This window comes from Indicator indicator, chromosome 2 (assembly GCF_027791375.1).
Source record: "Indicator indicator isolate 239-I01 chromosome 2, UM_Iind_1.1, whole genome shotgun sequence".
NCBI lineage: Eukaryota > Metazoa > Chordata > Aves > Piciformes > Indicatoridae > Indicator > Indicator indicator.
The window spans coordinates 39,999,056-40,015,278 of record NC_072011.1 but is presented as its reverse complement, the minus strand read 5'-3'; the positions used below and the strand labels follow the sequence as shown (position 1 = coordinate 40,015,278).

General features: G+C 39.0%; 1 protein-coding gene across 1 annotated transcript; it reads right to left on the bottom strand.

The window, feature by feature from the left end:
* Positions 1-210: 210 nt before the first annotated feature.
* Positions 211-15,947, bottom strand: YIPF4 (Yip1 domain family member 4). Its single transcript, XM_054392634.1, has 6 exons — positions 15,747-15,947; positions 12,443-12,596; positions 8,193-8,364; positions 5,965-6,042; positions 4,034-4,147; positions 211-1,220 (listed from the first exon to the last, which is right to left on the bottom strand). Exons 1-6 carry the CDS (start codon positions 15,829-15,831, stop codon positions 1,083-1,085), a joined length of 741 nt encoding a protein of 246 aa, XP_054248609.1. The 5' UTR covers positions 15,832-15,947; the 3' UTR covers positions 211-1,082.
* Between the last annotated feature and the right edge of the window lie 276 nt (positions 15,948-16,223).

Here is a 16,223-nt window from a genome sequence, read left to right as displayed (position 1 = left end):
GGCTGTAATTGTTACTAAGGCCGTAATTCGGCTGTAATTCAGCCTTATTTAGTAGGGGGAGAATATGGCCTTACAAATATTTTTTATTTTTCCTCACAAGGGATTAATAGTACTGGAGAAAACCAGATGCATGTTGAATACCACACTATCAAAAAGACAGAGCAAGATGTTGCAAAACATAGTTAGGGAAACCATTTTTATTTTGTCATCATAAAATAACATTGTTTAAAGATCACACAAATTTGATAGATCATCATCCTTCTTCCTCCAACACTAAGCCAGCACTACAGTTGAGAAAGGTGTTGAACCACTTCTCTGTAAATTTGTACTTTAAAGTAAAATAATTTTATTTTCTAAATATGCCTTTTTATTATGTCACACAGTAAGTATCTTACTCCTTTGGTCAGAGATATAGTAAATTAAGACTTCTAATACTTGTATCTTCCATTTTAAAAAACCCAATATACATCCTTAACCAAGGAGTATTTACGTTACACACAAGCCATAGATACAAAATACACAGTATATACATGTTTTGAAAACAAATTGCAATTTATAAAAACTCAATAGCCAAATCAAGGTAATTGAGGCACTAAATTAAAAGTAGTATCTTCATGTCTTGATTATACAGACTATTCTGTGAACAATCAGGACTGTTTCATAAATATATATTATCTACAGCATTTTCCATGTCAAAAAAGCCAGCTGTGTTTAAGCTGAAAAGAAAAATTGCACTTGGAGATTGTTATAATTTACTTCTCATTTTTCTCCTCAAATATAGTAATCTGGTCCTAGTGCTTTTGGCACAGGTATTGAGCTGTGGTTTTTTTATAAAACACAACGTTCCTTTATTTTGTTAATTAAAATCTGAAGAGTCTTAAACAAACCTAGAACTTTGATACAAATCTATATAGCTACAATTGCTTCATTAAATAATATACACAAATACACTCTTCAATCTTAAAACATCTCGACAACTGGATACAAAACAGTCACTTGTATTATCTCCAGCCCCCTTAATCTTATGCATCATCAGTCTGCAAGTTAATGTAATATAGTTTCTGGCCACATCTTGCACTAGATCACACCCCAGTGTACAAGGACAGAAAATAAATGTATAATAAAAAGATTGGATAAATTAGAAGGGGTTTCTTGGTCTTGAATTCTTCTCCAACTAGTAATGATGCAGCACTGTATGCAGCCCAAAAGACTCCAAACAACTGAAAGAGAAGATAAATAATCTTAGCTGACACCACAAGAAAACCACTCCAAATACCTAGATACACATCTCTTAACATAATTAAAAAATTCCCCCAAAATAATTTTCGGTGGAAGAATACACACACACAAAGAATATACTATGCATTTTCATTTAAGTTCAGAGAATTTTTTAAGAAACATGCACATTATTTTCATTTGAGGTATTTTTACTGAAGTGACCAGCTAAGGATCTACAGTAAATTTTCTCTAATGTAAGCCACAGAGATACCATAAAGCAAGTCATAATCTTACATACACTGGTAATTTGAAACTTCACTAGACTAACAAGTTTTGTCTCTACCTTGACTGTCCCCAGCTATTGACCACCTCATCTTCTTTAAGCAAAAGTTACTATACTTGACTCTTCTTCCTACAATATATACTAGAGGGTTAAATTACCATTTTTCATTTCAAGAGTCATCTGGCTCATAAGCTTTTCTTTACCACCTCAGGGTAACATTCCTATTCTTTTGAGGTGCAGTGAGAAGCCTGCCAAAACGTAATCTGCATCAAAAACTGTATTAGAATCACAGAATTGTTAGGGTTGGAAGGGACCTCAAGGATCATCTAGTTCCAAGCCCTCTGCCATGGGCAGGGACATCTCACACTAGATCAGGTTGCTCAGAGCCACATCCAGCCTGGCCTTAAAAACCTCAAGGGATGGGGTTTCTACCACCTCCCTGGGCAACTTGTTCCAGTGTCCCACCACCCTCATAGTGAAGAATTTCTTCCTAACATCCAATCTGAATCTACCCATTTCTATTTTTTTTCCATTCCCCCTAGTTCTATCACTACCTGACACCCTAAAAAGACCCTCCACAGCTTTCTTGTAGGCCCCCTTAAGATACTGGAAGGCCACAATAAGGTCTCCTCAGAGCCTTCTCTTCTCCAGACTGAACAGCCCCAACTCTCTCAGTCTGTCCTCATAGGAGAGGTGCTCCAGCCCTCTGATCATCCTCGTGGCCCTTCCCTGGACACATTCCAGCATGCCCATATTCTTGTAATAAGGGTTAGGAAATAACCAGTTTAAAAGACTGGTAGAAAGCAGTATTACTTATAGATACTCACTATGTTCTATAAGTTAGCATGCATACTTTAAAAAAGAATAAAACTCTCAAGGTCAGTGAACTTGACTCAAACCTCAAACTAACAAGCAAAAATCAATCAGATATAGTTATCCTTGAGCAACACCTGGAACATTAATAAATAAAAAACCCTCCACAAACTGAAAAATACTTAAATTTAGTGGCATGTACAACTACTGTTCTTCTGCAAAACACAAGACCAAAGAGGGCTGACACAATAGAATCCCAGCAAAGAACTTTACATAGCTCTGTCATAGAAACTGAAGCCCCATTGTAAAAAAACAACCAAAACACAAAACAGAACAAAGAAAAAAACCACAAACAAACAACAACAACAAAAAACCCCAAACACAACAACTGAAAAAAAACACTGCAGCAATTAAGGTGTGTTATTTCAGTAGTTCACTTTGCTGACTGCAACTGGAAAAAACTGACTGAAATTTCACTATTCCACTTCAGGACTGTGAAATGTATTTCCTCAAGAACAGAGCTCTCAAGTCATAAGAAGTAGTACCTGACACAGCCTAAGCAGTTTTGGCCACATGAGCCTTGTCCTACATTTTCACACAAACGATGCAAAGGTAAGAACATTGCTCAGATTCACTCTGATGCTAGTGTAAAACTGCTAGTAGTAATCAAGTAAGAGAGATTTCATTAACATTTATTTTCAAGTTGCGTATTAGTTAACTAGAAAGTTAATGATTTGCTTTTTTACTGTTATCATTCAATAGTAATTGCAAGTTATCAAATCACAAACAGTGATTTTGTTATACACTTTAATTGAAATACAACTAAAGTGAATGAAATAGAACCATACTGTTTGCCATACTGTTTGCCAACATGCTAAACAGACAGAAATCTATCAAATCAATAGAACAAGAACTCAAAAAGCATACAGCTTAGCTAGTAACAATCTTCTCAGCAAACCTTCCCAAAAGTTCGGTAATAATTTCAAAGGCTGCCTAAAAGGGTTTCAGGTAGTACTGGAAACATTCTAGAACATTATGTAGTTCTGCGATCTACCAGGGACAATGCTAGTTTCATAAAAGGTGTCCAACAGCAGGTGGCATCAGGGAAGATAATCTTGCTCTGTGCTTTACATACCACATCTGTAAAAATCAGAACAATGCTCACCTTCTCTGCAAAGGGTGTTGAAAGCTCTGTACTGCTACCATTAAGCAAAGGTCTCAGAACAATGACTAATGTCATATTCATGCTGCAGGAACTAAAAATAAACTGCACCATGGGCAATGGGATAGAACACCTTATTTTCAGATTCTTCATTTTGAGGTTTACTTATTCTTAAAATGATAATCCTATCTATTTTTAATGCAACTAATATAGCACATCAAAATATTTAAACAGAAACTAATCTGATAACAAGTGTTGTTATAGCAACAGCAACCTATAATCCCCAAGCACTCAAAAGAAACACTTGAAACAGAATTTGCTTAGCAGTCATGTCCACCATGCTAGACAAAGGATCAGAGCTCATCTGTAGTTCTGAGTATCATAGAATTGTTTCAGCTAGAAAAGACCTCAAAGATTGAGTCCAGCCATGGACCTAACACCACCATAGCCATTAAACCAGATTCTGACATCGTGATGTTGTCCTGAACAGAACTTAAGTGTTAGGAGAGCGACGTAAAATTAACAATAAACAGTTCTCACGATTCTATTTAACTTACTTTTATTAGGGTAGAAACAACTTCAAATGATCCAACCACCAAAAGTACAGGTGCTATGACAATGAGGGGAAGTAGGGAATATCCTATCACACCAAGAACTTGGCCATAAGCAACCTGAAATTGTCAAGCACATAAAAACAAGCTTTTAGTACTCGATCTTTGTCACCAAATACAATTTGATCTTGTTATAACAGTATAAACAGTGATGATAATGAGGTATTCATGAAATTTCAGCTAGGTAAGCTTACTAGTATGAAAATTGTTTCTGTATGCTACCCTCTAGAATTTTGTCATTAACCATTCAGTTCTCCTAGAAATAGGCTGTCTTTTTTTAACACTGTAAATGACTTTGTAATTTCTAATGGAGGTGTTTACACAGGTTAAAATATGTAATTTCACCCACCCCTCATATTTTCATGTTCCGCCTTAAGTGGTTTGACTGCCGCTCTCCATGGAGCGTACATATGACACCCAGGAGCGCAAAACTGCAACAGACCTTTCAGTCATCAGCTGTAGTCCTGGCTGTCACAAGTAGCAAAGATACTATTTTCTGCATTAACATACTTGTATCCATTTATATATAAATACGTAACATACATGAATTCTTATGGCATCAGCGGAAGACTTAGAACTTGATTCGATCCCTCTAAGCACAGAGATCTTTTGATTTCCAGTATAAATTTATTATGACTATCTTAGACAGATGTGTTCAAAGTATTTCCATAAACTTTTCACATTGACATCAGATCTTCCCCTACTTGTTCCCCTACTTCCCTACAGTCTGAAATATTCCTGGCCTCAGCTACGCTGTTTGGATTTAATAGAGAGATTAGTGGTGAGACGAGGGACCATCTAGAAAGCAATCTCATGACCATTGATCCTTCACAGTGAACTGTGCAGACCTATACTCTCTCCACAGTTATACATTCTGATAATGTCACACTTTGAGCCACAAAACAGATTGATACAGGAGCATTCGAAAGACTCTCACATGCAGTTCTATGCAATCACATTTATAAAAGCTTTTTCTTTCAAAACAGTGTTCACGGAAGGCATCTCTCTGGCAATTATGATTGAAAGGAAAATCTAAAAAAACCTGAAGTAAATGTAAACGTAAGAAGTCTGCAACTAGTTCATTAATGCACGATGCACAGTGAAAATACAAAAATCAACTATCCCTGAATATTTAACTCTCCACAACACAGTTCAATGCATTTTATGCTGCTGATCCATTTAAAGAAGTTTCTACCTTCCTGATTGTTCTGCTGTAGCTGTCTGTAGGCCTTGCTGCAAGTAGTCCTTCATTTACACCTCAATCACTTAGTAAACAGCTCAAAGTTTTTCCAACCCTACTGGTGAAAACAGCTGAAGGGAGGGATGTAGGTCAGATGTTCAACTGCCTTTGAAACTGAAGAATATGTGCTGTCATCCTTTAATGCATTTGAAATGCCTCAGGACAAGGATGAAAACTAACAACTAGTAGGTGCTCCAGCCAGAAGTACATCATTCAACTGCTGTTAGCCCCATTAAAAAAGAATTTAAATAAAGGGCATCAACGCAAAGGAGAAAAAAGGGTCCCATTCATCTTGGTGACAAAAAAATTGAAAGCACTTGTCCCTCAAGGATGGACTTCAGTTCTGGATTACAGGCAGCTGATAAAATTTCTGGGATTCACAGTACAAATTTCCATTTTTTTTCTATCACATCCAGCATGCTATCCATCACACAAAGATTAGCTGACCATCTCTGTATTTCACACTTTGGAGGCCAAGAACCTGAAATATAGATGTTGCAATTACCAACTGCACACATTCTTAGTTGGCTAAAAGGTCCAAAACCAAGCGCCAAGAAAACCTAATTAGTACTGAAAAATGTAGCCAATAGACTTTACATTAGCTCCCTGTATGTCCTTTTAACGTGCAGGTACTTACTTCTCCTCCAAGAACCCTGGCCAGTAAAAAAATTGTCAAGGATCCAAATATCCAAATAGTTATAATCCAAGAAACGACCTTAAGAGACAAAGAACAATTCATTTAATCATTTTCATTGCAAGAAAGAAAAACTCATTTATATTAATAATTTTCACTGCAAAGCTTTTATTATCCAAAATTGAATTCTGAACTGCAGCAAGAATAGCTTTACTAAGTACCACAATGCAAATTCTGAAAAAATTCAGAAGTTAGGTTAACAGAATCGCATTAATTGTAAATTTGGTGAACATGGAATACACATGCAATGTGTTTTGTAAGTATTACAATATTGTAGCAAAGTAGAAAACAGTTCAGAGCTAAGACCACCCTCGCTAAATGTCTTCACATCCTGCTCATTACAAAGTGTGGACTCAGATGTTTTCAAAGGTCAATCCAACCAACACAAGGTGCTGGAATTCTATTTCTTTAAAGATGCCCCTTTATTCTTTACTAAAACTGAAAATGCTCAGAAGACAACATAGGACTTTAACTCCCAGTAGAACTTGCTGATGAATACACCTTAATACACAACCCCAAAGTCCTGGTACAAAGTTTGTAATTTTTTATTGCTTCTTTCATTGCTCTGCTCTTAAGATGTCTTGAAGAAGAAATCTTGAGTCATTCTCTGGCTTAACAGAACATTTAAAGTAACTTAGCTATTCTTGTAGCTGAGCCAGTAGAATGATTGTAAGTGAAGGTCTTCCTTTTGAAATATGTTTTTGGTAGGGAACAATGCTATCAGTCCAATCTCTGTTATTTCCAAATGTACAATGTCTGAACTTAAGTTAGTACATAATATTTTGCTTAATTAAAAGTTCCAGATTCCCAGAAGGGGAGCACCAGATAAAAATCCAATAGGGGAGCACCAGATAAAAATCACAGCACTACTAAAAATAAAAAAGAAAAATGGCTTTATGCCATTTGAAAATAGCACATGCCTGCCTTTTACATCCTTCTTTCTTTCACTATCTAAAAGAAGAGGACCAGATTAAAGTCTAAGAGTAGGAATGCTCATTTCTCTCCATCTTACAGCTCACCATTCAGTTCATCCAATCTATCTGCTGTCAGTCACCCTCTTGCTAGCTACTAGCTTTCCCCCCTACACATACATAGTACTCTTATATTGGCATGGTAAATCCACCATTTCCAAGAAACATGAGACCTACTGTTCATGTACAGCAGGTATGCAAACTACAGAAGGTCATTTTTCTGTCATGGGATCAAGGAATGGTCCTTGATTTCCCTAGGAGACAGGTAAGTAGCCCACCCAGGTGACTTGAATAAAACAGTGGTTTAGTCTACTCATGTCAAGTCACATAAAAAACAAAATAGAGTGAATTCTGATGCAGCATTTTGTACCCCATATGGAAGCCAGAGGTCACAAAGGGCATGCTTTTATCTCACCATTCACAAAAAATCTTTGCATAAACATATTCTGCTACTTCAGGTATGACTTACTGCTATGCTACATTGTATTTAAAACAACTCTAATTACACACAAAGATTTCTGAAACAGCATCACATAGGCTCACATTCAAATTGTGACTATAAATGATACCATTACTCCATTTCAATCTAAATGTGAAGAAAAAAACAAATGGTATTTATGGACGCAAATTAAATCTGCACAATGCCCCTGAACAGTTATTTACCCTGGAATTAAAAAAGGAAAAAGTCTGTCTATTTGATTGCAGTTCAGCAGGGAGGACAATATAGCAAATGGCACTAATGAAGAATAAATATATCAGGTAACATCAGTGACAGAGTATGAATTTTAAAAGCAGTTTTACTTGCCAGGAAATTAAAATTCATGGCATCCAAACAAATGTTCTTCAGTAACATTTCTTTAGTAATCAAAAGCATGTTAATTAAAGGTCATAATTAAAACGGAAAGCTGCACCAATAGATCTATAAACTCCTTAGTATCAATCTGTTTCCTTTAGAAACCACATCTTTCCTTTGTTTTACTGTATAAAAACCAAATGTGACATTTTTTCATAATTAACTTTTCTGTGAGCTACTGAATACATTTCTTCTTCCTGTCTTGCTACATATTAACTTGAGAAACTGCATTTGGAATGCTCTGCCTTAATATGTGAAGAAGAATCTATCCAAGAATACAAATTGCCTAGCAATCAGGTTCCCAAATTTAGTTTAGATTTATTTTTAGGTAGAAGGTTTTTACCCACCTTAAATTGTCCATATAATGAAATCATTGAGAAGAAGAGGACAACTGCCAGAGGACCCCAAAAGTCTGGATTGTCTCTTACTACCTGCCTATTAAACCCAAGAGATGGCATAGGCATCAACACACATCGGATTTTGTAGTAAATATCCTTCAGATCAATGTCAAGTTCCTCTCTGGAATTGCAAAGCAAAAGAGTATTACTATACACCACAGGAATGAAACAGAGCACAAAAATAGTAAGCAGGGCAGCAAACAGTAGGTTTATAGAGCAAGTCTCCTGTCACACATTAAGGTGTTCTAAAGCCATGACAAGCACAGGGAAGAGTTCATCCAGAGCAACACTGTTATCTTCATCCCACATTCAGTAACTGGTCTGATAGAGTTAGACATGTTTAACTATTAAAAAATCAATTACATGACTAAGAATAGAAAACATACCCTAACAGTCTATATTAAGACAGTAAATCTATTTTCTGACATGCAGGAACAAAACATTCATACCATTGTAACTCCTTAAAAGTCAAAGACATGGATACATAAAAGTAAGATACCTGTGTATTTCTGTGCTGAGAAGTTTGCCATGACTGCACTTATTACAGAAACATTTTGTTTCAGACTCTATAACTAATACCTTTGCATATACTAATCCTAAATCATTCAAAATACATTTATTTTTAAATAAAATGGGCTTTGTCTTGCTTCAACAACAGTAGTTTTCAGCCAACCAGTTTATGCCAATTTTTTAATTACTACTGAATTGTTTCCAATATGGGTAAAAATAAATAAAAACTAATTAAACCGGCAATACATTCTGTCAACAGATCTTCCTGTTCTCTAGTTGCCTTCTCTGCTCCCTGCTACAAGCCATCTGTAAGCAGCTAAAAATTGATCAGAAGACTCTTCTGCATAGGAGACTTAACATCTTGTGCTGGTTGTCCCAGCATACTGGGAAATAATTTGCAATTCTGCTTTTTTAAGTTTGTGTGTGGAACCATAAGACAGAACTGTACGTTAGTGCCTTATGCAGTCATGGCCAAGGAGCTCCAAAGGGTTGCAAGAGACATTTGGCAGATATCCCTTTGCTCTACATTTAAGAACGTAGTGGAGAAAAACGTAGATTCATATCCTAAATCCATTTCAGAAAGTTTTGTACAAGGCTATGATTCATGGCTTTTTCCTCAGAAAACCTGAATAAATGCAAAGACATATTTCATCACAATTTGTCTTTAAAATAAGTAAATTAAGCTCATTGAGCGAGACTTGGACAGACTGGAGAGCTGGGCAAAAAGGAACCTAATGAGGTTCCACAAGGATGAGTGCAGAGCCCTGCATCTGGGAAGGAATAATAAACTGCACCAGGACAGGTTAGGAGGTGACCTGCTAGAGAGCAGCCCCTTGGAAAAGGACCTGGGAGTCCTGGTCGATAACCAGTTATCCATGGGACAGCAATGTGCCCTTGTCGTCAAGAGGGCCAATGGTATCCTATGGTGCATTAAAAGGAGTGTGTCCAGCAGATCATGGGAGGCTCTCCCCCACCTCTACTCTGTACTCCCAAGACCTCACCTGGAATATTGCAGCCAGTTTTGGGCTCTCCAGTTCAAGAGAGACAGGCATCTACTGGAGACAGTCTAAGAGAGGGCTATGGAGATGATTAAGGGACTGGAGCATGTACCCTGTGAAGAGAGGCTGAAAGACCTGAAGCTTTTTAGTCTGGAAAAGAGGACTGAGAGGGAATTTGATAAATGTTTATAAATATCTGAGGGCATGGACAGGCTCTTCTCAGTTATACGCTGTGATAAGACAAGGGGTAATGGATATAAACTACAGCACAGAAGGTTCCACCTCAAGAGGAGGAGGAACTTCTTCACTGTGAGGGTCACAGAGCACTGGAACAGGCTCTCCAGAGAGGTTGTGGCATCTCCTACTCTGGAGACTTTGAAGACCCATCTGGATGCCACAGAAGGGCTGGAAAGCAGCCAGGCAGAAATGGACCTGGGGGTACGAGTTGACAGTAGGCTGAACATGACCCAGCAGTGTGCCCAGGTGGCCAAGGCCAGTAGCATCCTGGCCTGTATCAGGACTACTGTGGCCAGCAGGAGCAGGGAAGTCATTCTGCCCCTGTACTCAGCACTGGTTAGGCCACACCTTGGGTAGTGTCCAGTTCTGGGCCCTTTAGTTTAAGGAGGATGTTGAGTTGCTTGAACATGTCCAGAGAAGGGCAACAAAGCTGGTGAGGATCTGGAACACAAGCCCTATGAGAAGTGACTGAGGGAGCTGGGGTTGTTTAGCCTGGAGAAGAGGAGGCCCAGGGGAGACCTTATTGATGCCTACAAGAACCTGAATGGAGGTTGCAGCCAGGTGGAGGTTGGTCTCTTCTCCCAGGTAACCAGCAACAGAATGAGAGGACACAGTCTCAAGCTGTGCAGGGGCAAGTGTAAGCTTGGTCTTAGAAAGAAGCCCATTGGCATAGGCTGTCCTGGGAGGTGGTGGGGCCAGCATCCCTAAAGGAGTTTAAGAAAAACTGGATGAGGGACTTAGTGCCATGGTCTAGTTGATTAGAGTTGGCTGACCGATTGGACTCGATAATGTTGGAAGCCTCTTCCAAGCTGATTGATTCTGTACTCTCCGGCGGTCCCTTCCAACCCCTAACATCCTGTGATCCTGTGTCCCCCAAAGCAATTCTGGGATTGCTATTACTGAAGCTATTTCAGAATCAGTATTACTAACCTGTGACTACACAACAAGAACTGTTCTTTAACACATCCCTGAATCTAGGGAGTAGACTAGAAGCAGCTGTTTTCATCCATTTATCTGAACAGGATGCAGCACTCCTAGATTTTACTCTGGAAACTGTGTAACACAAATAGTTCCTTCCCAGAAATAATTATTTATTATCATGCAGAGCTTCTGACCGTTTCTCATGTGAATAAATTGTCTTCCACATAAAGCTGACTGTTACCCCACCTAAGAAGTGATGACAGCTGTAATCAGGAACAAGTGTCTGTATTAAGGCAAACCATCAAGAACTGAAAAATAACCTCTCTATTAAACAAAATGCCTTGGTGAACTTCCCTTTGCTGGAGACTGGTTTTCTAATTCTTAGTAGGATTCAGGTTACAAAGCTTTATTAGAACCCATGTTCTGGGAATAAAGAGAAATGCATTAAAAAAGGTACATGAAAATCAGATTAAGGTCTTCTCTGTTAGGATGATTATATTTATCCTGTTTGCCACAAACTTATCATATCCCTGGCCTTTTCTCCTCACCTCCAGCTATCCGCATCTCTCCTTGAATCAAACTTGGGTTTTGTAGTATAAAAGGTTACACAACACAGGGAATTCCTAAGTTGACATCTCAGTACACCATTAGGTTTATTAACTAAAAGTTAGAGATTTACAGAACAACTGACACAATGAGCCACTTCTGCACACTTTAAAGTACTTTTCAAGTAGCAGTACCATTAATAAGCTCTCCAGACGTCTGTTCTCTCCCAACACACTCATTCAAGTTCTCCAGAGTATTTTCTTGCTTACTCAATTTTTAAAAGCATTGTTATTTTTAACAGGAAAACACTGAGACACTGAGAAAAAAGTTCCTAAGACCCAGCCTCACAGTGACTCACAGTGTAGTAACCTTAAGAACAAACCCTCTTTAGCCAAACATATTTCTGTGAAAAGAACAAGGGCCGCAGAGATTCAGTTTTAACAACATTTTTGTCTTTGAACACTAACACCCTTTTAATCTAGCTTTATAATATACGATATTATCCAGGATTATAAAGTTTGTGCCACCTTGCTTCTAGTATTCCTATTGTAAGAAGCACGGTTCACAATTAAGTCAGAGTAACTTACAGTATTTGCTTAGATTTACTTCACATCAATCTTTCCCCAGAATTGCCTTCACCTTTGATTCTTTAACAGCATTAAGAAACTTGCAACATCAGCACAAGAGATATAAAGAATACAATCTAATAATTTAAACCGTTTTTGAACCATTACAAGATCAACATTTAAGAGCAAGAAAGTCATAAAACCTTCATATTCATACAATAGGATTTTACTTTCTCCTTCCTTCCTCCATCAAAATGATAAGCACTGTTTTCATTCCTATACCAGAAAACACTCACTGATCAAATAATTTGTCACAGAATTCTAGTCACAGCAAAACACTGTGGGACAATGAGAGGCACAAGATTTTTGTTTTCCCTACACAGATAATAAAGATAGATACCCAAAAGTAATTACAACATACAGGAGTGGTTTGTTATCTTCTGGGTCATCATCTTCCACTTCCAGAAGCCAGCCATATCCTCTCTGTCTTAGGAATGTAGTTGCAGTAGATTCTTTGATGAATTCTCCTCCAAGATTTAGTTTAACATCTGGAGTTGTTATAGAGCCACTAAGATCTTAAAGAAAAAGGGAGAGAAAGATACACCTTTCTACGTCTTGCCAAAAGCCATTTGATTTCAGAAGTACTGCAAAATAAACAACAGACATATAAAGCCAAATGTGCTGATCGTCACCATAATTATATAATAATACTATACTTTAACAGATAACATAACTTTAAAAGGTACTTCTGGCTTTAACGCAATAGTAACAATATTAGTATTGGTCTCAAATTACCAAGTTTTAGCTTCTGGATGGAACTATTGTTTTGGTAACACAATATGATGGCATAACAGAAAGGCTTCAATTTCTACTTTATCATTAAGCATTTAAAAGCATGAAAAGAGTTAACTAATGAAAGTTCCATCACACTGTAAGTTGTGTATAGTTTACCATTTTTTTGCTGACTATACTATATTTCTCTTGTAGTCCATTTCTGCACAGCGGCATTGCTTCGGCCAAAACCATTCTCTGCTTTTATGTCAAAGTTTTCATGACAGGAAAACGTTAGGGGATGCCTTAATTTGCAGCCCACCTTTAATATAGGTGAAAATGTTAGAAAAAGAATACAATCACAGGTTCTTTGACTCCAGTCAACACAAAGAGATAGCAAGGAGCTCTCTTCAATATATTATGATCTTGCTCTGCCATAGGACTAAACAAAACAAAGATCAACTTATGTACATTTGGGCTGTGTCAAAATCACCAACGAATGTTAGTTGTATTATCTCATTGTATTCAGCTATATACAGATGAAAACCACAAAATAGTAACTGAAAATAAACAAAGCAATTTGAAGAAAGAAAAAAATAGAAGAGGGGAATAATTATTCCTTTAGGAAATCAATTTCCATTATTTGCCAAAAAAGAAAAATCCAAATATGTAAATTTTTTGCACAAAGCTTATGGCAAATACATCGAGAAAACTCTTTCCTCAAACGCTATCACTTCAAAGGAAGTCTCAGTTTCCGTTGTTGTGGGGTTTTTCCCCACACAGAAGTGTTCCTAGGCACAAATTTCCCAGAACACTTAGTTATAGCACACAGCGAAACATTTCTGAAACACATACTCAGGAAGAAAGTCAAGCCATATTTGTAGATTACATTTGCAACATCTTCTATCAAAATGCAGCGTATTTTTATGGAAACAAAACTAGTACAGTGCCAGATCTTACAGAGTCTTCAGCCAGCACATCTGAAGTGTCCACTGACCACTCAGTCTCTTCCCTAATCACCTTGCGAGGCCACTCAAGATTAAATTTAAGCTCTCTGATAAATGGTTTTCAGCTGTTTCATAATCATGAGAGTTAATGATCCATTGTTTTGACTCTTGGAACATCACCTGAGCAGGATCCTTGTAAAGATCACTGTAATTTGAAGGAATTTCTCTTTGCTCCTGTCAGTATAGGTACACACAAAATATTTTCACTAGACACAAGCAGTAGTAAATCCATTTTGCAAGACCTAAAGCTACAGACACCAAGGAAAACAAATCCACCATCTCCTCTTCTACAGACTACTTTGAATGGTTAGCACCAGATCAAAAGAGTGCTGAGGAATCTGACAAGAAATTATGTTTCTGATGCTTGCTTCTGAGAGTTAGGGTGCCTTCATTGCAACTGGCTTAGGCAAGAACATCAGAGAAGCAAACCCAAGATATCTCATGCACTTCATTTGAACAGTCATTGTGGAAAAAAAGATTTCAAAACAGCCTTTTACCCTCAATTTTAAGCAAGCGGTACAAGAAAAAAAAAAGAAAAAACACAACAAAACAACAACCAAATGATCTGTTCTTTGTACCTTATCTGTCCTCTTAACTGAGAACACCTGTCTCCAGCATTCTTTCCCACAAACGGTTCCTACCTTTCATGGAAATAAGATTAGAAGATAAAACATCTTATGTTGCTGATTTTCATATGGATTAGATTTGGGAAGCAAACAGAAAGTAGAGTGCAATGTGTAGTATTTTAATTTAGAAATACCAAGCTGGTTAACTTTGCTTATGTTTTCCTTTGTTAGGGTAGGTCTATGCAGAATCTTACCCGTGTTCATAAAACATCCAGTCAATTGCAGTTCAATATCCTACTGGAGAAAGTGGCTGTATTGAATTGGGTTCTGTATTGCACAGTAAGTACTTCAGTGGGAATTCAGGGTGCTTCCATTCAGAGATACACTCCTTTTTTCAGGCCAAGGTGAAGAACAACAGTAACAACAAAACCCAACCAACCAAACCACAAACAAACCAAATACCCAACACACTCACACACAAACACAACAAAAAAAAGCCACTGCCAAGATAATTCCTGTTGATTAGTACTCTCTCTCAGAAGGACTGTGAAATTTACCAAAGAACAGGTATTTTACAGTAGTTTTTCCACTTCAGTAACTCTTTTCCAGGGTGGGGCACAGGACTCAAGATTTACATGATTTCCTGCCCCATGCACAATTACAACAGTAACCAAATACACACATAAAATACAATGTTAGTTGTTTAAACGAGCTCGAAAGGTAACTCGCCATCAAAATAACTTGTCACAAGCCTGGCTCTTGTATGTTTTCTCACAGTCTGAAGGCAGATTTCCATTTCATGCTGGCACGTCAGAAGTATTTGTGCAGCAGTTCAGCAGCAGGCCACACTTCACCCTGAGTACACACGGGACTTGTTTTTACCCTCTCATTACTGTACTGAACTAGGACACAGCACAGAGACTTTGGCACAGAATTACAATTAATGGGAAATATGGTACAATCTTCAACAGAAAACTGCTTCCAGCAACGTGGGAAAGAAGACTGGTCTATGACAGGGCTTGTCAAAATTATGTCAGGCCGCCAGGCAAGACCTCCATGAGGGCTTTCAGAGAACCTGAGAAACGAAGCACCACGGCCGGCGCTGCCACGCCGCTGTCGTACGCGGCTTCTCGAATCCGCGTCAAGCAATGCTCCCAGCACCCTGATGCAGCGAAGCACCGGGTCCCTGGCCCGAGAGTAGCGGCTGTCGCAGCCACCCTGCTCCGCCTCCAGCCACGCCACCAACCGCGGGGGCGGCAGGCGGAGAGCAAGGAAGGGAATTTTTATCTCAACGGCACAGAAACTGGCCGCTCCCCGGGAGTCCGATCGAGTCCGTCTCTCGGGAAAGTGCGAGCGGCCCCAGCCACGGCACAGCGCTCACCTTCGGCGTCTGCCGAGGAGACAAAGGTGAAGTCCCCGTTGCTCGGCGCATAGAGCGGCGGCTGCTGAGAGCCCGGGGGCTGCATCTCCCCGCCCTCCGCGGGGACCGAAGGGCCGGTGACAGCAGCTAAAGGCCAGCAGGCACCAGGGCCTTGAGCCTTCGCAGATGCTTCCTATAACAGCAGCCAGCACACAAAACCCACAGCGCAGCCGCCTCACGGGGCAACAACAAACGACACCTTCTCTCCGATTGGCTGCTTGCAAGGCGCAGCGTGATTAGCTTTTGCAGGGCCAATGTTTGCTGGCTCCCCTGCTCTGGCCCTGACAGTGAGATCACTGCCGCTCCGGTGTAAAGCTCCTCCTGATTGGAAGAGCGTGACCCGACCGGTGGGAGGGGCAAGGGCGCAGGGTGCTGCGGGGCGCTGTGCCGGTTACACCGCCGCTCTTTCTGAGATGTGACGTCGTCACTCGGCCTCTG